Source organism: Myiozetetes cayanensis, unplaced genomic scaffold (assembly GCF_022539395.1).
Source record: "Myiozetetes cayanensis isolate MyiCay16 unplaced genomic scaffold, myiCay2020 scf7, whole genome shotgun sequence".
NCBI classification, from domain to species: Eukaryota; Metazoa; Chordata; class Aves; order Passeriformes; family Tyrannidae; genus Myiozetetes; species Myiozetetes cayanensis.
In genome coordinates this window covers 5,647,327-5,672,569 of record NW_026087964.1, presented here as the reverse complement: position 1 = coordinate 5,672,569, position 25,243 = coordinate 5,647,327, and the positions used below count along the sequence as shown (strand labels likewise).

The window sequence follows — 25,243 nt, the reverse complement described above, 5'->3', positions numbered from 1 at the left end:
GTGTAGTTCAGACCCAGTGCAAGGGCTCTCTATAGTGAGAAGAATCGGAAGCCATGTGAGAAAGAGCTTGCTGCAGTTGCTTCACCCAAGCAAAGCACCAAATCTGACTGCAGAGCAGAGAGGGGATCTGATGGATCTGGGATGCCACCAGAAGCAGATCAAGGCTATCCCTGAAGAAGCAAGTCAGGAATTGTCAGCCATAACAACAGCCTACATGTCCACGCAGCCTTTTGAGTGCTCTTGCACAGCAGTTTATGTTATTGTGTGATGCTGGTGGTCACTTTACTATTGCTTTGTAGAGAAGAAAGGTCCATCCTTATGGAATGTGCTGTACTAGGGCAAAGAGGGTTTGGCAGAAAGCCAAAAAGTCATGAACTTATTTTATTATAAAACCAAAAAGTGTTATGAGACAGCAAATTGCTCGTCAGTGTTTTGAAAGGGAACTACTGCCTATGTGTGTGATTTAAAAAAGAGTAAGAGCAAAAGGAGAGAAAGAAGACAAGAAAAGCCAAAAGGAGGGACAAGAACTTCAGGGAAAGGGCATCTCTTTAGTTTCTTGGGAGAAGAACTCAAATGAGCTTTCTCATGCCTTTGAAAGCAGCAGGTGCCCAGCCCTGTCCTCAGCTTTCCTCCTCGCCCTCTCTCCAGCGCTGCCTCACACGTGACAACGACCTCTGCACACAACAGGCAATGGGAGCTTCCATAGCAGCTGAAGAGCAGGGAGATGGCCCAACACCCTGTTGCCCCTTCCAGAGAGCCCTCTCGGCACCACCTGCCGGGATCCCCCCTCTCACAAGCCAAGCCCTGCACTGCCACACTGCCCCAGCTCGCAGCAGGACTTCACCCTCTGTCATAGTTCTGATTTTAGCAAGGAATTTTTCTTTCCCTTTCCCTTGCCATGTGTGCTCTGTGTATAGGCCATCAGGCAGCTATCAGGTGATCAAAAGAATCCGCCAGGTCCACTAATGGCCGAGAGATCAGTCTCGTAGGAAACAGGCAGATGAAGGATCTAAAGTCTACTTTTTTTTTTCTCTCATCTCCGGGGCAACAGGGCAGGAGGAATTTTAGTGGGCTGGGTGGATGACTGGGAGGAGAGGCTGGTGTGCCGGTGCGCTTGGGTGGGACCTGCTGCGAGCTGCAGACGCTGCCCGGTTTGTTTTTTCTTTTTCCTGTCGGAGGGGAGTTTGCTGCTGCTCTCTGCTCAGCTGTTGCTGGCTGCAGGCCCTGCTTCAAGCAAACCCTAACCAGCTGAAGTTCATGAGTTTTCTTCCATTGGGAGAACTTTCTGTTTTACTGCTGGTTTTTTCTTCCCCCTTCCCCCCCATTCCCTCTCTCCTTTCCCAGTGTGGAAGGGAAGGGGAACTGAGGTTTTTTTTTGGTTTGGTTTTTTTTTTCCCTCCACCATACCTGGAGGGTATTGTTTTTCCCCCATCCCACGTGGCGGTGACCAGGGATCCCACAGCGCCGCCTGGTGACGGGCACTGGACATTACAAGTTCTGCACCTCCAGTGACCCAACAGCGCCACCTGGTGAATGGTGCAGGACATTACAAGTTCTGAATCTCCGGTGACCCAATGGCGCCGCCTGCTGACTGTGATTGGAATTGCATCAAAGGGTGCAAAAAATTGAACTGCTTTACTCTTCCTTTTTGCCAGTTTGAAGAAGTTATTTGTGGGTACAGGAGTGTTGGTTTGTTTTACTTGTGTTTTTTCGTGTTTCTGTTAATACACATATACCTTTTAATAAAGGGCTGTTATTTTCCCTTTTCCATAATTTGTTTTCCTTCAATCGGAACCTCTTAATTTTGGATTTATAATTGCTTAGAAAGAGAAGTTTGTGCCTTTTCTCCTAACCCATCCTCAGCAAAAGACCCTTGTCTCATTTAAACTGAGACACCCTCTCATGCCTGCATCCCTCCAGTCCCACCCCAGGCAGCGCCTTTCTCCTTCGCCCACACTACACACGCTGGCCCCAGCACCTAAAAGGCTTGGCTCTTCAGGATGGTTTCCCCCAATTCAATAACTACAGCATGATGAGAAGAACAAGTCCTTATGATTGATCAAACCAAGAGTTTTATTTCCACCTGTTATGAGAACCCTTTGCTTACCAGCAGAGTCCAACACAGATGGGCAGACAGACTTGAATACAATTAAATACAGGAAAAAATGAACTATATACAACAAGACAGACATCTACATAATATAAAGACTTTTTTTCCATTATCTATGAGTTCTTGCCAATGCAAAACATTACTGGAACTCAAGTATGTTCAGATTTTTTTTCTTTTTTTTCCCCTAAAAAGAAAGCATGTAATGAATTTCCTATTTTTTCTGCTTACTGAGGCATAATATCCATTTTGAGATGCGCAAGATTTGTGGCACTTCACAGGGTACACAAAAGCTAAAAATGTTTTCTCTTGTTATTTTATAGTTTATGATATCTAAATTTCAGTCAGATCTATTTATGGAGACACTAACTGTAAAGTGTTATTTACATGGAGGGAGTTGTGCAAAGTCATTTAGGCTATGGCTAGTACACTGTGAAAGATGCACGGTTAAGGAACTCACACTCATCCCCAGAAGGAATCCCTTAAATCCTCTTCTGATTGTTCCTCTCATAGAACAGTCACCCAAGGAAAACTGGCCATAATTTAGTATTATTTGTTTCTTAAGCTAGTTGGAGAAAGCTGTTTCTGTGACCCTTAAGGGTCTTGACTGTTTTAATGTTGGGTTTCTTCTCTTCACACAGTTAATGCTTTAAGCATTGCCTGTCTGCTTTTTGGGACACAAATGCAGCCATCACTGTCACCACACTACCCTAAGACAGCTGTAGTCCTTGCCTGTAGTTTATATTACCAGTGGGAGCACAAAGGAACTGAATGTGTGTAACTCTGCAGGAGTCACCCTACTGCCACAATGCAGGAACTGCACACTCCTGCTGACAGTGCTGAAACAAAGCTACTTCAAACCAGAGGGGAGAAGAAACTGCATTTCTTCAGACAGCCTTTGCAGAACAAAACTCTGTATTACTATATCCAGAAACATCTCTAAACATCCTCATTTAAAAAGAATAAACAAATCAACTTTACTTTGGGTTGCAAACTTCAAGAGAGACCTTGAAACAGCTAATTGGAAGAGCTGCTTTAATTAAAGGTTTCCTACAGATCTCTAGGACAGGTTAGCAAAGACACAAGAAATACCAGTGTTAACACAGTTGTGCTGCACCAGGGCGCAGAATGGTTCTTATAATGGTTTCCATAATCAACCAACTGCCAAAAGGTGTCCAAGGTTAACTCTCGACTTTTTCACAGATACACCTACTGCAAATGCGGATCATAAAACACTGATTTTAATCATCTTGTCTACATAAACCTGTTTGTATCAGCTCAGCTAGGACTCTACATCAGCTTGCACATTTAGTAACAGGCTTGAAGCAGACATTTAGAACTCAGTTCTGGGGTGAAAAAAAAAAAAGTGACTCGATAACAGCGAGTAAACTGGTATATTCCTGCCTTCTGAAATAGAGGAATTCTCTCTCCTAGGACATATACCCACCTTCTCTTCTTTTTAAAAATAACATTTCAAGAAAGCTGGACAATCCTCAGGGCAAAGAGTGATTAAACTTCTCTCTCAAAAAGCTGTCAAGTTAACATTGCTACCAAACACCTTTTAAAGCCTCCACTTCCTAAATCCACGGCAGTACCGTTATTTAATTTTCAATCCTAGGCACTAGGCTACAACCAGGCAGACATCAGTGTAACAACCAGACAGAACAGCAAAGCAAACACACTCAAAGCATTAAACAGGGAACAGCTGATACAGTAAGAAGATCTGTAGGTAGTTTGGTATTCAGCTGACAAGAGGATCATCACTAGGAAGCTAGAGAAGTCTATATTCTCATTAGTTATTAGGAGAGAGTGTTACAGCACAGCAGTAAACCCAAAAGACCACCTCATCCTGTTAAAAATAAATTCAATGTTTGGATTCAAATACAGGAATTCTTGGCAGTTAAAACAGTCAAAGAAGTATTTTCGCATTGTACCTGTTGCAACATTTCTATGTACTTTAGATCTCATGGAGTTCATAAAAACATCTACATGTTCAAGCCTTCTGCTCAAAACACCTGACTGTTGTTCAACAGCAGGTTATTTTATTGCATAACCTTCATTGTCAGTTTAAGACTTGTTTATGAAAACACAACCCACCAGTACAGAACTTACTCTACTTGGGCAAAGACGACATGCAGGAAAGTAAAGAGTCGTGAGCTTCTTACAGGACGAAAACAAAAGTGTAATTAAATGGTAAATTGCTAATCTGTCTTCTGAAAAGGAAACTATTCCATATCTATATGTGATGGTGGAAATAATTTATAGAGTAAGAAAAAACCAAAATATTCAGGCCCCCTCATTTTAGCATTAGAAAAAGTAGAAGAAAATTGATTAACTGCTTCCTTCCTGGTCTAGGCTGCTGGTCTAGTTTATAGACAGTCATTGATAAAAGATTATAACAAGGAACATAAGAAGCAGTTTGGACCATAATAAAAAGTTGTCTAGATACATATAAGTTGTTCTCCAAAAGAAAAAAAAAACACCAGTTTTATTTGGATTTGTGCACAACCTGTTGCTCTTTAAATCTTCGGAGCATTGAAAACATGACATTTTCCCCCAAAATCCAGTTGAGACTGTCCTGAGAAGTAAAAGTACTCATATATAAATGGGATGATATTGTCTGTGAGTGAGTTTCTTCCTGCAGGTTGGGCAAGAGTTGGCATTCCTAAGGGAATCACGGAGGCACTGACTGCAGAAGACATGGCCACATTTTGTTGACACAATCAGTCGTCCACTTTGCACAATCTGGAAGAAAGAAAACCACAACAGACACTGGAAGTAAAGAATTCAACTTTGCTGGTCTCCTGCCACCAGGCAAACAGGACTTGGATATCTGGAATAGTCTTTTACTCTTATAATATGGAACCGAAAGATCTTTCAGTGCCATCCTGGCAAAGGTTTCTCCCTCTATCCACACCACCAAGAAGTGACTTGGAGTGACAAGTTAGTATGAGCTTCAAAGCAAGCTCTGTGCTTCAAGTCAGATCTCTGCAACATCCCAAACAGGCCAACTGAGTTGTGCAGCTCCCCCTCTGCCCCGTTCTCCCTCCCACAAGACAGAAAGGATGACAGCATGTGGACTCTTACCTCTGAGTAGACATCCATGCAAATGGGACAGCTAACAGTACCAGACGGCCTTGTGGCAGAGAGAACACAACAAGAAAGAACATGCAGCCATTAATCTCACTGCGTGTCGAGGGTTCCCGACACACACAATGTCCCGTCACCATCCGAGCGCAGACCAGCCGTGACACATTGCTTTTGAGGATCCATGCGTATCTTTAGCTCCCTCAGTTTGTGGCATGTAAGGAGGAGTTCGGGTCTCCCTGTCCTAAGGGAAAGGTTTTCACTAGGGGGAAGATGCAGTCAGTGACAGCAGTCTCTAGCACTGTGCACCATAGGTACGGCCACCAACAACATCAGTAAGAGCTCTGAAACTAAAGCATCTACCTGTGCCTTGGAAACAAGTCATTCTAGAAAGGGAAGAGGCTGTCAGAAATTCAAACATCCCCTGTTCGAATTTAGCAACACATACATTCCAGGAACTCCTCCTCGTAAAATGGAGGGCAGGAACATGAAATCAGGAGATACTGAAAAACAAATTTCTACTTCCAAAAGGAAAGACCGACTCGGTGGCTGTTACCCAGCTGTGCTTACAGACGTCCCTCTGCTGCCTTCGGGACAGCTCTATTGTACACATACTTGCCAAGGGACACAGCTCAGCTGCCTAAGGAACATGTCCTAGCCCAAGTGCTAAATAATATTCTCTATCAGAAAGAGCTTCCTGCTGCTTTTCTTTACAAACTAATATCTATTTTAAACTTTCAGACCTCTACCTTAAACACTTGGCTTTCTTATGTCACCACTTATGCTAAAGCACAGTTTGTAATTTATTATTTATAGAGGAATAGAAAGCATGAGATAGCCTAAATTCAAGCAGGGAATCCTACTAACACCTACCCCCTTGTTTCACCTACAAAATCTAACTCCACTAATTCTCCCATTTTTACTCCTCAAATTCTTTAGGCAGCAGCTGTAATAGCATCTCAGTAACAAATCATAATGAATGATAATCTTCTTAGAAGGAAGAGGAGTCCAACACTACAGTTTAACACTGCAGATGGCTCTGGTAATCTCCAGCACCAGGGAGGACCCTTTAGTCAGTGTTAAATGCTGCAGCAGTGAATTCTTTCAGCCTCACCTACACAAAGCAGGAAGGCACAGTTCTTTAGCAGAGAAGCTTGAGGCTGAAGAAACAAACTAATATTTTTTTGTATTATCCAATTAGTGGGATTTGCTCTCTGAAATACTTAACAACCAAAACTTAAACATCTATGAATCCACCATCAAAATGCACTATGATTTAGAACAGTATAGGCCCTTTCAATGGCATAGTTATGATCTCACACCCAGAAGTTCCAAACTCAAGTTCTCTCCCACATTGCCTTTCAGTAATCCAAAAGGCTCAAAGCAAACCAGTTTCATTAAATCCTGTACTTTTCTCCCTCCAAAGAACCACTTCAAAAAAAGTTTATACAACAATTCTTTGTTGTATAAAATTTATTGTTGTATAATAATTCTTTGTCTTCCCTAGTCACAGAAAACCCAAGTTCTCTTAATTAGTCTAACACATTACAGCAGGACTTTACTATTTCTCTGCAGAATGGGAGTCTTTACTGACTGAAACAGCAAGATCCTTATCTCACATACAGACATACCAGGGCTTCATAACATCCCTGAGATAGAACAAGAACTGGCCATAAGAGCACAACCTCCACAGTTGCCTTGCAAGGATACCTTGGGCAGGATGGCTCCTGCTTGGAGAAAGGCAGCAACTGGCACAGAGTGCAAAACAAGCATGAGAATGCAGAAGCGTTTTTACTGGAATCTGCCAGGCTACTGCCTGCCTGTCTTGTGATATCAAACCTCATTAACACTAGCAAAAGTATTTCCATATCTAACATAACTACTAGAGCTTTGTATAAAAAGCAAATGCAATACATTGTGAGCTATGGTCTGTGACTAATCCCCCTTCCTTGCCATACTCCTACACTCATCTTTAGGGCTGTATACAAACTTGTACACCTGTCTTGGGCTGGCTTTTCATCCTGAAGTGTAAATGGTATCATTTGATCATCATGCAACACGGGATGTTGTACTTATTGAAAGAGGGAACTGAGTAAGTGAAGGTCTCAAAGACAATGGCAATACAAGTCAGTCTTGTCTGCATCAAAAGAGGCACAACTCAATGTTTGGTAGGTCATGAGGCATACGTACTTAGAGCTTTCAGTTTCCCCTTCCAGTGGTCCCAGTTCTCGAGACACTTTTTCAGTCACATAGACATCATTATCTCTTGTTTCATCTTCATCATCGCTACTCAGTACGCAGCTGTCCGACTGTCGCTGGCTTCTAAGATTTCTCCTTTGTCGTTGATTCTCTGCAATTTAATTTTTTAAGTTAGCTCTACTATTATATCTCTCTCCCTGGAACTATCCTTGAAATGAGAGATTAGAAATAGACTGTAAGGGTTCCTATTTTAAATGGACCACACTCAGCTGGTTTAAAAGCAACCTTAAACAAACTAGTTTCATAGAATCATACAATCATAGAATTAACTGGGTTGGAAGAGACCTCCGAGATCATCAAGTCCAACCCTTGATCCAACCCCACTGTGATTACTCAGATCATGGCACTCAGTGCCACATCCAGCATCGTCTTAAAAACCTCCAGGGACAGGGAATCCACCACCTCTCTGGGCAGGCCATTCCAATGCCTGATCACTCTCTGTAAAGAACTTTCTAATATCCAGCCTAAACCTCCCCTTAAGAGCTTAAGCCCGTGCCCTCTTGTCCTGCTGCTGATTGCCTGGGAGAAGAGACCGACCCCCACCTGGCTACAACCTCCTGTCAGGGAGTTGTAGAGAGTGATGAGGTCACCCCTGAGCCTCCTCTTCTCCAGACTAAACAACCCCAGCTCCCTCAGCCTCTCCTCATAGGACTTGTGCTCAAGTCCCTTCACCAGCCTGGTTGCTCTTCTCTGGGCCTGCTCCAGCACCTCGATGTCCTTCCTGAACTGAGGGGCCCAGAACTGGACACAATACTCAAGGTGTGGCCTCACCAGTGCTGAGTACAGGGGAAGGATCACTGCCCTGCTCCTGCTGCCACACTGTTCCTGATGCAGGCCAGGATGCCATTGGCCTTCTTGGCCCCCTGGGCACACTCTGGCTCATGTTCAGCTTCCTGTCGATCAGCACCCCCAGATCCCTTTCCACCTGGCTGCTCTCCAGCCACTCTGTGCCCAGCCTGTAGCGCTGCAGGGGTTGTTGTGGCCAAAGTGCAGGACCCGGCACTTGGCCTTGTTGAACTTCATCCCGCTGGAATCAGCCCAGCTCTCCAGCCTATCCAGGTCCCTCTGCAGAGCCCTCCTGCCTTCCACCTGATTGACACTCCCTGCCAGCTTGGTGTCATCTGCAAATTTGCTGATGATGGACTCAATCCCCTCATCTAAATCATTGATAAAGATGTTTAACAGGACTGGGCCCAGCACTGATCCCTGGGGGACACCACTTGTGACTGGCTGCCAGCTGGATGCAGCCCCGTTCACCAGCACTCTCTGGGCCTTCCAGCCAGTTCTTAACCCAGCACAGAGTGCCCCTGTCCAAGCCATGGGCTGCCAGCTTTTCCAGGAGTATATTATGGGAGACAGTGTCAAAGGCTTTGCTGAAGTCCAGATGGACACATCCACAGCCTTCCCCTCATCCGCCAGGTGAGTCACCTGATCGTAAAAGGAGATCAGGTTGGTCAGACAGGACCTGCTCCTCCTAAACCCGTGCTGGCTGGCTCTGATCCCTCGTCCATCCTGTAGGTGCTGTGTGATTGCACTCAGGATGATCTGCTCCATAACCTTGCCAGGCACTGAGGTCAGGCTGACAGGCCTGGAGTTTCCCGGGTCCTCCTTGCAGCCCTTTTTGTAGATTGGCGTGACATTTGCCAACTTCCAATCGTCTGGGACCTCCCCGGAGAGCCAGGACTGTTGGTAAATGATGGAGAGCGGCTTGGCGAGCTCTTATGCCAGCTCTTTCATCACCCTAGGATGGATCCCATCTGGTCCCATGGACTTGTGTGGATCCAGGTGGCTCAGTAAGTCACTGACTATTTCCTCCTGGAATAGAGGGGGGCTATTTGGCTTCCTGTCCCTGTCTACCAGCTCCAGAGGACAGTTGTCCTGAGGGCCACCTGTCCTACTGGTGAATACTGAGGCAAAGTAGGTGTTAAGTACCTCAGCCTTCTCCTCATCCCTGTCAACTACGTTCCCCCCCAAGTCCAACAAGGAATGGAGGTTTTCCTTGCCCCTCCTTTTGTTAATAATGTATTTATAGAAGCATTTTTGTTATCCTTAACAGAAGTAGCCAAATTGACTTCAAATTGCGCTTTTGTCTCTCTAATTTTCTTTCTGCATGACCTAGTTATACTCCTAAACTCATCCTGAGTAGCCAGTCCTATTTTCCATAGTCTGTAAGCTCTCTTTTTATCCCTAATTTCCTTCAGGATCTCCCTGTTCAACCAAGCTGGTGGTCTACCCTGCCGGTTTGCCTTTTGGCACAGTGGTACAGCCTGTTCCTGTGCACTCAAGACTTCCTTCTTGAAGCATGCCCATCCCTCCTGCACCCCCTTGTTTTCAAGGGTTTTTTCCCAGGGTATGCTCTGGACCAGTCTTCTGAACAGGTCAAAATCTGCCCTCTGGAAGTCCAGTGTGGAGGTTTTATTGGTGGCCTTCCTTGTATCCCTGAGTATTGCAAACTCCATTATTTCATGGTCACTCTGCCCCAGACAGCCTCCGACCAGTACATCTCCCACCAGCCCCTCTCTGTTTGTAAACAACAGGTCTAGTGGGGCCCCACCCCTGGTAGGTTCATTTACCAGCTGGAGCAGGAAATTATCCTCTATACACTCGAGGAATCTCTTAGACTGCCTCTTCTCTGCCATGTTGAGCTCCCAGCAGGTATCCGGCAGGTTGAAGTCGCCCACAAGAACAAGGGCTGGCGATTTTGAGACATCTGCTGGCTGCTTGTAGAATAATTCATCCCCTTCATCATCCTGGTTGGGTGGTCTATAACAGACTCCCATTAGGATGTCAGCCTTGTTGGCCTTCCCTCTGATTCTGATCCACAAACACTCAACCTTATCGTTGGTGACCTCAAGTTGTACAGAGTCAAGGGACTCTCTAACATGTAGAGCCACCCCTCCGCCTCTCCTACCCTGCCTGTGCCTTCTGAAGAGCTTGTAGCCATCCATGGCAGAGCTCCAGTCATGCAAATCATCCCACCAGGTTTCTGTGATGGCAGCTATGTCACAGCTTTCCTGTTGATGATGGCTTCCAGCTTCTCCTGTTTGTTGCCCATGCTGTGTGCATTGGTGTACATGCACTTGAGCTGGGCTGCTGATTTTACTCTTAACTTGGGTTTTTCATTCCTAAATATTAAGGCTGAACACGTCCAGACATTGTGAGTATTTTGTTACATACTGACAGAAAACACTTGCACTCTTCACCCTACAAACGGCTAAAACGTGACCTTAAAGATTCTCAGTGTCATATGTTTCATGTATTTACATGACCTGTGAATCAATTTCCCCTGTAAAAGGAAGATACCTTTCCCAATCCCTACTGACAGAAACTGCTACAATCCTATGGTGAGGAACTGCAACAGTTGCTGTGTGAGAACAAAGAGAGAAGACTGAAGTCAAGTATCTCTGCAACTCCAGTGTCCATGTAACAATAATCAAGTACTAATCAATTAAAATGACATAAAGAGTCACAAAATAATGTCCCTTCCTGCCTACAAGTGTTCAGCTACAACTTTTAATGTCGGTATTTTTCACTTGCTCTTGCTTCATTCAGAGCACAGAAAGGATTACATTCCAGGTAAGCAGCTGACAACATACTAATGCATGTCCAATAATATAATCAGAACAAGGTTGACAGATATAAAGGATTAACTTCTTTAGACCTGTAACTATTTTAACACCTAAAGTAGAAAAAAACCCAACTTCACACTTGTTAATACTTCTTTCTACAAAATTTGAAGCATGTTAGACTAGATAATGAAACTGAATACTATGACCACAAATCACTTTCTCCTTAAGTTCCTTCACTGTGATACAGGTTAAACAAATCTTTTGACATTTTCATTTTTATTCAAAGCTGATATTCCAGTGCTAATTAAAATTATGGTCAACTTGGGGCTTAAAGAAATTCTGTTTTTGGAAAGTAAGAAGCAATTGGAACAGCTTTGATGTATTTTATTTCAGGTAGTTTCTACAAGCTCTGATAGTGACTATCAAACACAGACTGGATTCATTCCCTTAAGACACCAGCTGGATGCTTTAGCAATGTCCTCTGCCTTTTCCTAAATGCATTTTTAATTCATGCTGCTCGAGCTCATTCGAAAAGGTAAACAAAAATAATAATTACGTTTAGGGCAATTCCATTACCAATTTTAAAACGTCCACTCACCTTCAACAATCTTGCATCGATACATATGGGAAAGAAGAGAAAACAAAATACAATTAGACTTTGTTCTGCACCCCTGGTATTACACAAAAAACACCAGTTAAGCAAAGCAGTTACAACAAAACAAGCTAAGAATGGTTGGCTATTGCTCTTGTTTTGATTAAGAATGTTAAAAGTGGTATATCAACTGCTGCTCTCCAAACAACCAAGTGGATGCTGACGGTTCTGCTCCTGCTGCTCCAATGGGGTAGAAATAGTGGCAGCTTATGAACCACCTGACCCCCTCCTCCTGCTCCCCCATTTCAGTTCCCTGATTTACGGTCTCAGGCTGGAGGTGATTCTTTCCCTCTTTCTCCCCAAACAGGCTGATTCAGCAGTGATGTCCATAAATGCTTCATATGAGAGCAGCTGCTGAAGGAAAAAAAAATAACCCCCAACCCACTGTTGTCTTTGGTGGAACCGGAGCAGGGGCAATGCAATTGCAAAATCTGAGGCATTTCCTTTGCAAAGGCTCAGAACAACCCCACCAAGAAGCAACCGCATGCTATTCCTGCTGCTTGTTTCTGATTTGCATCAGAGCAGCAGTGGCATCCCAAAGCTGAGAGGATAAACCACACTGCTGGCTGGATTGAAGCTTTCAAAACAGCAGTAAAGGAAAAAAAAAGTAGGTTTTTTTTAAGACTTGTTAGAGTAATGAGATCAACAGGTTTAGCCCCCAGTCAGCTGAAGTTGTGCTTGGCATCTCTGACAGGAGTACCTCAAGCCAATGCTGCTAAACACTTCATGTAAGTCAAAGGCTTACTCTTCTCTCCCTTGGTTTTTCTTTAAATCACTAGGGATATTTGAAAAATTTCTTCACCAAAAGGGTTGTCAAGCACTGGAAGAGGCTGCCTAGGGCAGTGCTTGAGTCCCCATCCCTGGAAGTATTTCAGAGACATGTAGATGCTTAGGGACATGGTTTAGTTGTGGACTTGTTGGTGCTGGGTGAATAGTTGGGACTCCATCATCTTAGAGGTTCTTTTCAACCTGAACCATTCTACGATTCTATCTTTGATATATCTGGAAAAGCTTCAACTATCTCTTAATGTTACACTGCTCATGACTGATACATATTCACGCGGGGTTCTAGGGCAAAAAGGTATTTTATATTATCCTATCACTATCTGCCAAGTGCACCTCCAGAGCAGCTTCTGTGTTATCTGTATCACAGGGCTTCTGTGCACCAACAAGTCAACTTTGAACTTAAAGTCAGATTCTATGAGGGAGCACAAGAGGAAACTAATTTGACTACAAGATTTAGATAAGTGTGCTATTCACTGCTTACCACGACGGAATCATTGTGAGTTAGATCAACGACTACGGGATCTGAAGATTCACATGTGAGATCTACTACTTCTTCACCAGCTGAAAAACAGAATGTTAGAAATCAAGATCAGAGATTGCAGAGCAGTAAAATTGTCTGCCACTGTACAACAGGCTGAGATTCAACCGTGTCCTGTCTGTTTTCTCTACAGGAATGTGTCCAACATTTCACTCAAGTTTTGCCCTCAGCAGTCCACAGAGAGCATTACCTGCCCTGTCTTCTGCAAGCTGCAATGCAAGGGGAACGGCAGCTGAGCTCCTCACACAGTTCTGTTGGATAATAACAGCTTGTGGGAGGCACACAGCAACAGACAATTCATCTGACACAGCAGAATGTTCATCACACGGAAAAAAAATAATAACTTTAAAGTACCATGTTGCACATGTTCCCTTTAAATGGGGCACAACTAATGGCAGAGTTTTTCTTATCTTCTTCAAACCCAGGATTTCCCAAACTTAGTTTGCCACTCTCTGTAGTGGCAGCTGCAGTGAGTGACTCCCAGCTCATCTGAGTAGACTTCCAGATGTCTGAGCAGCTTTTGAGGGCCCTTCCTATGCAACTTCTCTATCACTGGTGGTAAATGTACTGTAGCTCAGTACTAAACCAAACCAAGTTGTCAGTACGCTTGTTATTTCAAGATGCCATACTAGGTGCTTCCATACTAGGTTTCCCTTCCTCTACAGTAAAGGGCCTAAAAACTAACATTTTCTAGGCCAAAACACACATTCAGTTGAACACCAACCCTCCAGAAGCAGTTTCAGTTCCTCCCAAGTTCAAAAGAAAGCTTACCACTTTCTTCAAGTTCTATTGGCTCTGCTTCTGATGCCATTTCTGCAGTAGAAGCCATAAGCCTGCTTCTTTTTCGAGCTTGCCTAGAATTAACTGCTCCTCCACGGCGCTTTCGTTGAGTCTAAGAGAGAACAAAGACTTAGCATTTTCTGTAGGAGCAATATTAAAGTGGCCCTCAATTTTGCACCACCAACCAAAGCCCACAAGGACACTGGAATAGCTGTAGTATTCACTGAATGGTGGTATGGGTTATTCCTACCTGAATGCACGGCATCAAGGAAATGACATCACCCCAGATCTCTTACCGGTTGCCTCACCAAGAAAAAGCCTATCCATGATGGTTTGGAAATGAGAAGACTAGTTCACAATTTATCAGGTTTTTGCTCACATTGTAAGCATTTCTGAACTACTGCTAGCACCTAGAGAGATCCAAAGTCTTCATTACCACTGAACATAAAGTTACATGAAGATTTATTATACTTATGTTCCTCTGTATTAGCTACAAACTCTTAAAATAATTCTCAGAAGTACCAAGGAAAACATATTTCAAGAATCAGGATTGCATTGAGTAGCAAAATACTTACTGTGCTCATAGTGTTTCTTGATCTAAAACCACCGAACAAGAGGCACACACAACAAAAACGTAATGGCAAGGAAGCTAAAACTGTAAATTCCTTGGATTCCTTTAAGTAGGTCACTGACAAAAAGTCCAGATTTCTCAGGGTCAGAGAACGATGTTCTTCCAAACCTATCAAAGAGAAGAGAGATTACCTATCTGCAATGCTTGTTCTCTTCAGTAGTCCCACTCCAAGATTCCCATTCTCGAGTCACCAGTTTCTGCCCAAAGCCAGAGGGGAGGGAAGTCCCCGAGTTCAGTATTTGAGCCTCAGACACCTGCAGCTGAGCCTGAAGCCTCAGTCATTCTTACCCATTAACTAAACACCAGAATAAGTGAATTTGACATCAAACTACAAGAATACGAAGGAATCCCAATGACATTGAACTGAAAAGCAGCTGACTGACTCTTGAGGCAATGTCTGTGGGCAGGAATCACTGGGATTTGTGTCATAAACAGCCATCTTCAGAGAACCAAAAACTCCAGATGAGCACTTCTCTTCTCCAACCCCCCTTCAGATTCCAACAGCTGGGAGCCAAAGAGCTTGAGATGAATCTAAAGCAAGTGGAGCAGAGAAATTTCGGTTTCAAAAGACTTGCTGATGTGCAGGAGAAGAGGAGTTCACCGTAGCTGCTCTGGTGCCTGCAGGTGTGTGTGCCCAGCTACCTGCCAAGGGGGACAGGTGAGAAGCACAAAAGCAGCTCTGAGTAACTGACAGGGCTGAAGTAACTGATGAGACTGAAGATCCCATCTCAGAGCTCAGCTGTGGCACAATTACCACGGTCCAACAAACAATGAGGAGCTGGGGGAAGGCGTGAGGGGAGACCATGGAGGGACCAGGAAAAAAACCAATTATGTTAAATAAGAATTGCTGAATTGTCTTCCTGAGCTTATTACTAAGCCCAGAGACACATTTATGTATAGTTTTAAGCAACACACCACTTAGCAATTTTCTCACATTTTTTCATTTTAAAACTGGCACAAAAGCCACAATTAAAGACACCATGTCTTCCCCCTCTCCCTCCCCAGTTGAATCATTTACTACATGCCAGATTAATGCTCAGTGAGTCCACAGGCAGAGTCTGGTCACAGTGTATCTCATTTTCAGAACTGTTATGTGTAACACCCCCTCCTACCACGAACCTATCCAGTAACCAGTTCCTTTTAGGAATCTAAACTGGCATGCACAGTTTTTCTGTCTCACCTGGGATGTTAAAGACTGAGGCTCAGAGAAAGTTGGGAAGGAACTGACTTTGTGCAGGACTCACCTGCGTATTCCTTTCCACAACATTCTGTGTCCAGGTAGTGTGAGCTCTCTTTGAACACTTCACCCTGTTCTTAAGGTCTAGATTCCATTTCACTTGTTAAGAAAGAAAGCTTTTCTGCCAACCTTACCAACATTCTTGGGAAGAACCTATTTGACTCACTTTACTGAGTTTCTGGGATAGAAGACAAGAACTTTTAAAACAAGACCATGCCTAACAATGCACTCCTACAAAAAAACCCAAACCCAAAAGAGCATCAGGACTTTCTGTGAGCACATTTTCTTTGTGCTATAGGAGTTCCTAGATCCATACAATTATTATTCACAGGTTTGGAGGTTTAAGGAGACAAGGGGAAGAGAGAGGTAGAGGAGGAGGACACAGCACAGGGGATGAGGGATAGGGGCAGGGGAGAGAGTCATCCCTAAGCCTGGCACATGTTTTAAACTAATTGCTGAAAGACAAGCTACCATCTTTATCAACCAGGTACAAATTAAATGAAAAATAATTTGGGCAAAGTAGTTTTCCGCACACAGCAAAAGGAACAAGAGAGAGCAACACATAATGTACATTAAGGAGTTAGGACTTCAGATTCTTTAGAGGTTTTATTTTATCAAGAAAGTCAGGAGACATTTTCCTTGATTTTCCTCAGATACAGAATTGGAAAAAATACTTGAGACCTCAAAAAGCTGGGAAATGTTAGTTGGTCCACACACCTGAGGTTTATAAAGAAATTAACCTTATATAAGCTTATTTTTAATTACAGGTTCTTAGAACTGTTTTAAAACAGAACCTTTCAGAGCAACCTGATACACTGACATATCTGCACCGATAAAGACAGCAAGAAAGAAGTCCACTGTATTCACCAGGCAGCACGAGTTTGGATATAAAACACCCAGAAGGTTTCCCAAGACCTGGTGCTGTCAGGATTTAATTCTGAATACAACACAGCGCAATGGTTTGTGGACAGAGTATCTTTAGAAAAGGTTAAAACCATGAGGAGAACACCTGGGATGACTCCAAACAAAAAACACTGCACAGATTCTCTTTGGCCACAAATGGCTTAAATGCCAAAGAAGGGCTAAAACAGAAGAAAAAATGAAGCCAACCAACAAACAAACTTACATTTTCAAGTTATGGTGAAAAGAAAACCAAAGTAATACACAATAGAAGACCCACTGTGCTAGGACCACCCCACTCACTTTAAATATCCACATACTTCTTTAACAAGATATCAAGGAACAGATTATTTACAGGATTACTATGAAATATCTCAGAGGATCTAGTATCAGACCTCAGTGGCAACAGCAGACAGAACCACTTTTTGACTGAACTGACAGAGAGCACCATTGCTATTTACATGGTTTAATTTTCAGCATCTTCCAACACCAACAGTAGGCTTTCTTTGTAATTAATGCAGAGACTACATATGAAGCACAAATGTTCTCCCTGCAATGGCTCAAATCTTAACCTCTTCAAAAGCTGCTTCTGAAGAAGAGAGTTGAAAATTATACCCATAGAGGAAGCTCATCATTGTAAAACCACCTCAAAATAAATCATCATAGGCAGGTTCATCAGTATCAACATGACACATCTCAGGAGAGTCACGTTTATAATGAAAACCAGGCTATTGGAACTTATTAAGACTACGGAAGTAGTCTCATGATGCAGCAAAACTTCTGTTTTGCAAGAACAAACCTCTTCTGTGGAACTACAGATTTCCACATGTTCTTGGCTTACTTGGGAAACTTCATTAAACATTAACTACCTGAACTGTAAGAATGCCTACTGAAAATAAAGCAAAGCTTACCTCTTGAAATACACCCCAGATCGAGCCTAGCAACGCACAGGAAATACACCACAGGGCAAGTCTAGTAATGCACAGGAGCAGAGGTGAGCATATTGCTCATTTACAGATACACTCATGAGTAAGAATGCCTTACAATTTTCAAAACATCAGGACCACTCAATTTAATAACACAATTTGTTACACAGAACTGGAGAGGACAAGTTAAATGATAAGGCCTGCACACTCCTCTTCCAGCAGCCACTGTGGAACCACACAGCACCAAGACTCCCCAGAGTGGGTGATACAGAGAGTTACCCTGTTCCTCTCAACCCCTACACATCCAATGACCTCACTAACTCACAGCTCCAGCTGGACCTTTTTTTTTTTTTTTTTCTAAGTGAAAACTTAGCAGATCAACTTAGCAAGCCAATAAATACTTTAAACTTTTATGTACTTTTCATTGCACTGCTGCAGGATGATAACAGTACCAGAAAAAGCCACTCCCCTTCCCCTCACAGGCAGAGCTCTGCGCATGCAGTTATTGTTCCTGTCATTTAGCTCTCCCAGGGACTTAAGCAGTGTTGACCTCACAACAAACAGCATTTTAAAGGCTATATTCACTAACCTTTCTCTGTACAGGTAGATACTTGAGAAAAATAAAGGTCAAGCCATTTAAAATAAGAATATTTATAACAGCAGTGGTAACTAGCCCTACTCCTCATTTAAGTCTCCTATTACATTTTTTCCTCCACAAGAAAACAACATTTTCACTGAGTTCAGGTTGACCTAATTAAACATGTTTGAATTACCATTCAAAAATAATCGATTCTCTAGACAACATAAACTGTAAACTTTTTTGCACCACTCTGAAAACAAAGGCTTGGTCTCCCATGTCCTTAGCGTGAATTGAGGCAAATTGTCTTGAGCAAGAAATAGATATTTTCCCCATGTCTGACTAACACAAACAAGACTTTAGTTCATAATCATCCTAAACACAACAAATACACTGAAGTACCTACTTGAAGGAAGCAATAATGTCAATCCAAACCTTGGGAATGTGTAAGGCACAGCTGACAAAACCAGCATACACTAAGTATGTCAAAAGGTGATACCCTATGCCTTTAAGACTTTGCTTCTCATTTCTACCCAAAATGTCTCTTTGTACTCCTAACAACAGAAAACACTGTATGAAAGATACAGCTGCATAACAAAGTTTCCGTGGCCAGAAGACACACATGCCAAGACACACAAAGTGCTAATTTTTATGGTTTTTTATCACAGAGAACACTAATCTGACATTTCACTTTTACAGAGCTTCCTATTCCTGCACTTCCAGCACCTTTAAAGGTGCTCCCCTTTTTTCAGATGCAGTACAGCAACTTCAGTGGAAACAGGAGCCTATTACGTGTTACCCAAATTAGGTCAAACGCTCCCACACTACAAAAGCTGGGTGAGAGGCACTGTAAACACAGCAACATGAGAGATAACCAGCCAACCAGAGATACACCAGCCTGCCTGCTTGGAGCAGGCAGCTGCATCTACAGACGGGTATGGCATGTTCAGGAGCAGCCTAAGAAAAACAAAACAGCAAAACACCCACAGAACAGACCACGCCAAGCCTTTCCATCGGTCAGATGTTCTGTTTCAGAAACAGCAAAGAAAGACGGGCAATGCCCAGAAGAAAAGCTCCTCACTACTCTTACTTGCACAAGTTTCTCTGAGAGGCCACAGCTTACTTTCATCAGATAGAGAAGAAAGGAAAGCAAAAACAGTTGAGTCTTTCCACATCCTGTAGTCGAAGTGTAGAAGGGGGGCGCTGAGGCAGCAGAGAAACACCCCACCCTCCTCCTCCTGCTGTCACACCAAATGGGGGGAGAGCGACAACTTCACGCAGCTACATCCACTGAGCCCCTTCGGCTCCTCCGTGGGAGAGGAGACCCACCTTGCCGGGAAGAAGGTGGGTCGGCCCCCCTTCACGGGGGCAGAAGCGCCGTGCCCGCACCTCGGTCCGGCCGGGCAGGGCAGGAGCGGCGGGGCCGCCCCGCGCCTCCCGGGCAGCGCCGCTCACGGCCCCAGAGCCCCCCGAAGCCCTGCTGGGGGGAGCGGGCCCAACACGCGGCTCCCGGGCAGGGCCGCGCCCGGGCCAGGGCTGCGGGCACCGTCCCCGGCTGGAGCGGCGCCGGCCCAGCCCCGCGCCGCCGGGAACGCCCGCATCGCCCCCGCGCCCCCGCCGCGGCCGGGAACGGCTGCTTCCTCTTCCGCTTCCTCTTCCCCTTCCTCTTTCCCTTTCCCGCTCCCTTTCCCGCTCCCTCTCCCTTTTCCCTCCCTTTTCCCTCCCCTTCCCCCCCTCACCTGCCCCCGGGCTCTCCGGCGGGCGGAACGGGCCCAGCGCCGCCGCTCTGCCCCGGCCGAGCCCCCGGCCCGCCGCGCTCGCCTCAGCGCCGGCCCGCAGCGCGCACGGCAGCGCCCGCCCCCTCCCGCCCGCCATTGGCGGGTCCGTGGCCCCGCGCCCCGCCGAGTGGTCCGCGAGCACGTCAATCAGAGAGGGCTGACCGACGGCCCCGCCTCCCCTCCGGCCGCGGGGTGTGCTGGGAGTTGTAGTTCGGCGCGGGCGTGCGGCCTGTGCGGGGCTGTTTGGGCCCGCTGTCCCTTGTCGCTGTCCCTCGAAAGCTCTCCTTGGTCCCCGTGTTAGTTCGGCCCTGACCGCGCTTTTGCTGTGTTCTGCGGTGCTGTTGTACCTGGAGGTAGGGTGTGTGTGAGCTCTGGGGTGCCCCTCATCCCCCTCCCCGCCCCCCCGACCCGCCAGTGCTCTGGAACCGTTTCACAGAGTGACAGAATCAGTGAGGTTGGGAAAGACCTCTGAGGTCATCGAGGCCAACCTGTGACCGAGCACCGCCTCGTCAATGAGACCGTGGCACTGAGTGCCTTGTCCAGTCTGTCCTTAAACACCTCCAGCCACGGTGCCTCCACCACCTCCCTGGGCAGCCCCTTCCAGTGTCTGATCACCCCTTCTGGGAAGAAAGTATTTTTCTCAGGGTGTTTCCAACACGCGGAGCAAAATTCATCAGAGCCATCAACGTGGGAGATAGTTACCTGTTGCCCGTGGCATAATTACTTCAGATCCAGCTCATTATAAACAATAGTGAGGTGTTTCTGCGCCCTCCCCTCACCATCAATAAGGGTTTTTCACAGCTGATTTACCTTAATGCAAGGACCATCTGTCCTTCCCTGCTTTCTTACTGCCCAGCCATTGGGCTCTTTGTGGCTTTCCCTGGTGACTTCTCTTCTTCCCTGGGTGAAAAGTGCTGGAGATCTGTACTGGGTATTTTTTTTTGCTTGCAGTTCCAACATAACTGTCTCTGTGTCTTTGGTTTCATTTAAATAAGAAAACATCTGTTTCTCTGAGAGAAAACATCACGTTCTCTAGGGCAGGTTGCATTACCTGACCTGGCAGTCGTGTTACTGGGGCTGATGTGGGAGAGGGAGCCAAAAGCTGCCCAGCAGCAAGCATGTTACGTGAGTGGTGAGCACCCTGTGTCTGGTGCTTATCACAGGGCAAAACCCCGATGTTCCTCAGGTCACCCGGGCTTCGTTACACCTCGTTACACCAGAATGGCATATGAAGCCTTTTACACTGGAATGAGAGGTTTCTGGACTGTGCTGCTTTTGGCACAAGAAATGTTTCTCAGTGTGTCTGTCGCTGTGATCAGACAGGTGAAACTTCAGTTATTTGGTGGTCTTGTTTTTATAGATGATTTCAGAGTCAGCCTTGTTCACTTCAGCTCATCCTCTTGGCTGCAAACAGTGCGACAAATGTGTAAATGAATGAATCATGAATTATTCATCCACCTGTGTTGAGGCACTGCGCTCAATTATCTGTGAGTGGAAGAGCCAGGTGGTGGCTAGTCCCTGCCACAGACACCAGGCAGCAGTCTGGGGGTAGCTGTGTGGCTTTCAAAGCTCACCTGGCTCCAAGGGCATTACAGCTGCTTTTGTAATACAGCACTAACAAGTCCCACCTTGCAGGCCTTTGATGGCTCTGCACCGGGTCACCTCAGGTTTTGGTGTACCCCAAACTGCTGGAACAGGAATATTAGAGAAGGTGCTCTAGAGGGCAGGGCCCAAGTGGTTCTGAATAGGATCTGCTGTGTCCAACATCAAGTTATATGCTTTTGTCAGGAGGAAGGTGGTATTTTTTATGTTGTTCTGCGTATTCTGTTGCAAAACCTGCCTTCACTGAAAAATCAGTAGCCTATATGGATATGAAAATGTGGAATATATTGATACAAAAATAGGAATGTATTGTTATTTTCTTCAACATACATTCTTTTATATTCCTCAAAACATTGAATCTGCAGATAACTTTATGCATCAGATCCTAAAGCAGCAATAGGGCTATTTGTGACTTCTGAAGGTAAAAATTCCACAGCTGGATTATTGAGATTCCTTTATTCCTCAGTCCTTTCATTTGAGAGCAGGGAAAATATGGAGAAGGAAATAGTTATGAATCAGCTTGATTGCAATTCAGTAAAAATTTTGAAAACTTGCTCCAAAATCACAGGGGAAGAAGCCTGCAGTATGATGGGGTTTTGAAATTTCTACATGACTTCCCTATCTCCTTAGTGATGCTTTTTTCCTGCACTTTTAAATTCTCTTGAAAAAGTTGAAGAAGAACTATTCAGCTATGCAACACCCTGGACTGTGACTGTCAGCTGTTAATTGCTGGCTTCTGGAAAATCAAGGTGTTTGAGTCACCACTTAGTTTTGTTGCTCTGGCACACAGCGCAAAACAGTGCTGAACAACCACGAGGGAAGACAAACTCCCTGCCACCAAGGGTTTGTCATTTAAAGGTATTACAATCCCTCACTTGACATGGTGTCATAGTTCCCTTTTCTCTGTAGTTCTGTATCTATGATTCCTTCTTTTCACTCACCTGTGTTCCTTAACTCTTGCTGTGGAGCATGAGCCCTACTTGCTTTGCTTCTGTGGACTACTACAGCATTTACTTCGAGTGAAAAATACAACACATTTCATCAACTTGAGGGTTGTGGAAATGTTCTTCACAGCTAGATGGCAACAAAAGAATTCCATTAGACTTCCTGCACTGAAAAGTGAGAAATGCAGTGTTGTGAGAGCATTAGAAGCAGCTGCCTGACTCTAATGTCAGTGACAGTCTCCGTCAATTTAAATATTTGCAATAGCCATAATTAAACACTTAGTAACTGGCATTGAGTTAAAATGGAAATACATTACATAGTCTTACTGCTGTGCAGATTTTAATTCCAATTTATATCCTCCTTGGCTTTGTGCCTGGATAAGTCTTGTGATCTAAAGGCTGTTTTACACAGTATAGAAATTGTCATAGAGGGCAAATTATCTTCTAAGTGAGTAACAGAACTTCGAGTTTTTCCAGAAGCAGCTCCCTAAAGGGATCAAACAATGTTATGTTCTCCTTCCACTGTTTAAATAATGAAGAGATTTACATCTGCAAACAGAGGGATGGTCTGCCTGGGTCACTGAATACAGACACTGACTCTTGGAGGCTATCACATCACCTAAACCTTCTAAACAGACTTTCCCTCATCCTCTAAAACCAGTGTTGAAACTGGTGATCCTCTTACACACAGCTACTGTCATGTAAGAAGACGTGTTAGAACCTTGGGCTGACCATGCCTTCTGAAAAAATGCATATGTAAACAAATGTTCCTTGGGCTTTGCCCTCATTCTTATCCTTTTGGAAGGTGAGTGTAGCAAACCATGGCATACTACACAATAACAGAAACACAGGTCTCAATATTCTTACCCAGGTATTTGCCATTCTGCTTGTAGGATCTCTGATGATAAGGTTTCAGTTTCTTAAAGCTTTTGATTATAGCAGAAAAAAATCATTATATTGTAATTATTCATTACATAATTATAAAATAATATACAAAATAAAATTATAAAGAAACACACCCATTTTTATTCTATTGTGCCTGTAAGACCTACATTTTTCTAATCACACTGAAAAGGTGAAATAAAGAATCACTCAACCTTGTACCTCTCCCAGGTACACTGGGAGATTTCCAGCAGGCCTGAATTGATCCCAAGTGTATTTTATTGTACATCAGAGCGCAGTATATAGGTTGTGGTTCCAATTCTTGCAGCCACACAGGCAGCCCTTTTCTGAGCTGCCTCTCTGGCCATGAAGCCATGTTGAAGGAGCTTGAACTGTCTTTCCCGAATCTCTTCCAGTTCTCTCCAATGGTTCCCTTGCGAAGAATCCTGCAGGAAAGACACACAGATGATCAGACTGCAGATGATACAGTGGCCTCCTCTTCAGAGGACACACTGAAATTCTACCTGATCCTGCTGCCTGACAACACGGTGTGTTTTCTAACATGATTGGGAAACTTGTCAACATCGAAGTAGGTGTGTGATGAACAGAAAGGTAACCTGAGCGGCTTGCCCAGTTTAAGATGACTTAAACACAGCTGCAACACTCCACAAAACCATGGGAATGATGAACTGTAACATACCCCAGGTGAGAGGGGGCAATCCCAGTTTGGGATGGGGTGTGTGTGATGGGAAGCTGGGAAAGACAAGAGTTAGAGACAGGGGGTAAGGTGCTGTCCTGATGGGATAATAAGAGTGGGATGGCAGGTGTAGAATGGGTGAGCCCTGCTCCGTGGTGGCAGAACGTGTGACAAGAAGGTGAGGTCAAGGCCACGGCTGGAGAAACTGTGCCTGTGCAGGAAGCGGGGTTTTGCTATTGCCAGTCATGCGTGGCACCATCTGCCTCTGCCCCCCTTGCCAGTGCTGGCAGTTGAGCAAAGGTCTGTGAACAGCAGGTCTATTGCAGAGCTTTTCTCCTTATGTAATAACCAGACCTTGCTTGGCACGATGCTGGTTTTCTGGGGGATAATCTTTAGGAGTCCTGCTTGCTTTTTACGCTCCATTTTTTTCTCTACAATCTTCCTCTGCAGGTTTAAAATGCGTTCGTCTTTCACGGGCCTTTCACCAGACTGGGACTTCAATTTCTTTTCTTCTTGCCTGAAAAATCAAAAAGAAGCAATGAGAAGGCAAAATAATATCATTCCACAGAATAAATCCATCTGAGCATATATTATCTTGATAATAATGAATTTGCTCTTGCTTCTGGGAACCAGCTAGACTCAAAACAGATGTAAATCATATAACTTGCCTGTGGTATTTGCAACTTGCCTCTTGTTGTTTTCACCACAGCATTACTAAACCATATAGAATAATTTTTTCCCACAGGATGCCATGATGACAATATCTGAAGTACTTCAAGCTTGACATGATATTCTTTAGAAAAAAACGCGTGCAAAACCTGGGATAATACTGCAGCACTTTGCTTGTAAGAACTTTGGAGTTTTCCTTATATGATCATTAGTATTCATCCTGATCGCTGTATTCCTTGGCAAATGAAAGATACTCTTTTCCGTGTAATCCCAATGCCCAGATACAGAATCTCTGGGATGGTGATGTATTAATTAAGGTTAGTTGCTCTAGGTGAGCATAAATTGATAGCAGCATGTGCAGCATAAAAGTAAAGCATAAGAGAGAGGTTACTGGACAGTCTTTTTCTCCCCTTCTGTTGTAGCCACTTTTCTGTCCTCTGGAATTTACATTTGATCTGGTTTTGCTTACTTTCACACAACTGGCACAAATTACTCACAAATTCTTCATGCAGGTTGCACCATGTTACATAGAGACTCACTTTTTTCATTTTTCTTTTATTCAACATTGCACTTGAATTTGGCTTAGTATGACCAAATGGTAGAGTTATTATTATGTCATGAT

General features: G+C 44.4%; 2 protein-coding genes and 1 long non-coding RNA gene across 4 annotated transcripts in view; 1 reads left to right on the top strand and 2 right to left on the bottom strand.

The window, feature by feature from the left end:
* Window positions 1–2,049: 2,049 nt before the first annotated feature.
* RNF4 (ring finger protein 4) lies at window positions 2,050–19,924 on the bottom strand. Its single transcript, XM_050338462.1, has 9 exons — window positions 19,793–19,924; window positions 19,140–19,290; window positions 14,354–14,517; window positions 13,770–13,890; window positions 12,942–13,021; window positions 11,621–11,630; window positions 7,385–7,544; window positions 5,195–5,243; window positions 2,050–4,852 (listed from the first exon to the last, which is right to left on the bottom strand). The coding sequence occupies exons 1-9, from the start codon at window positions 19,922–19,924 to the stop codon at window positions 4,703–4,705; spliced, it is 1,017 nt and encodes a 338-aa protein (XP_050194419.1). The 3' UTR covers window positions 2,050–4,702.
* A 176-nt stretch (window positions 19,925–20,100) lies between these two features.
* Window positions 20,101–24,542, top strand: LOC126652026 (uncharacterized). Its single transcript, XR_007631856.1, has 3 exons — window positions 20,101–20,180; window positions 23,672–23,960; window positions 24,403–24,542. It is a non-coding gene; the product is annotated as an uncharacterized LOC126652026 (long non-coding RNA).
* CFAP99 (cilia and flagella associated protein 99) overlaps window positions 23,252–25,243 on the bottom strand; it is a 52,173-nt gene continuing 50,181 nt past the window's right edge. For both annotated transcript variants that reach the window (XM_050338540.1, XM_050338541.1), the window contains exons 15-16: window positions 24,307–24,469; window positions 23,252–23,701 (exon numbers count right to left, since the gene is read on the bottom strand). In XM_050338540.1, coding sequence (XP_050194497.1) covers window positions 23,534–23,701; window positions 24,307–24,469 — 331 coding nt within the window. In that variant the 3' untranslated portion in view covers window positions 23,252–23,533. The remainder of the gene's footprint in view (window positions 23,702–24,306; window positions 24,470–25,243) is intronic.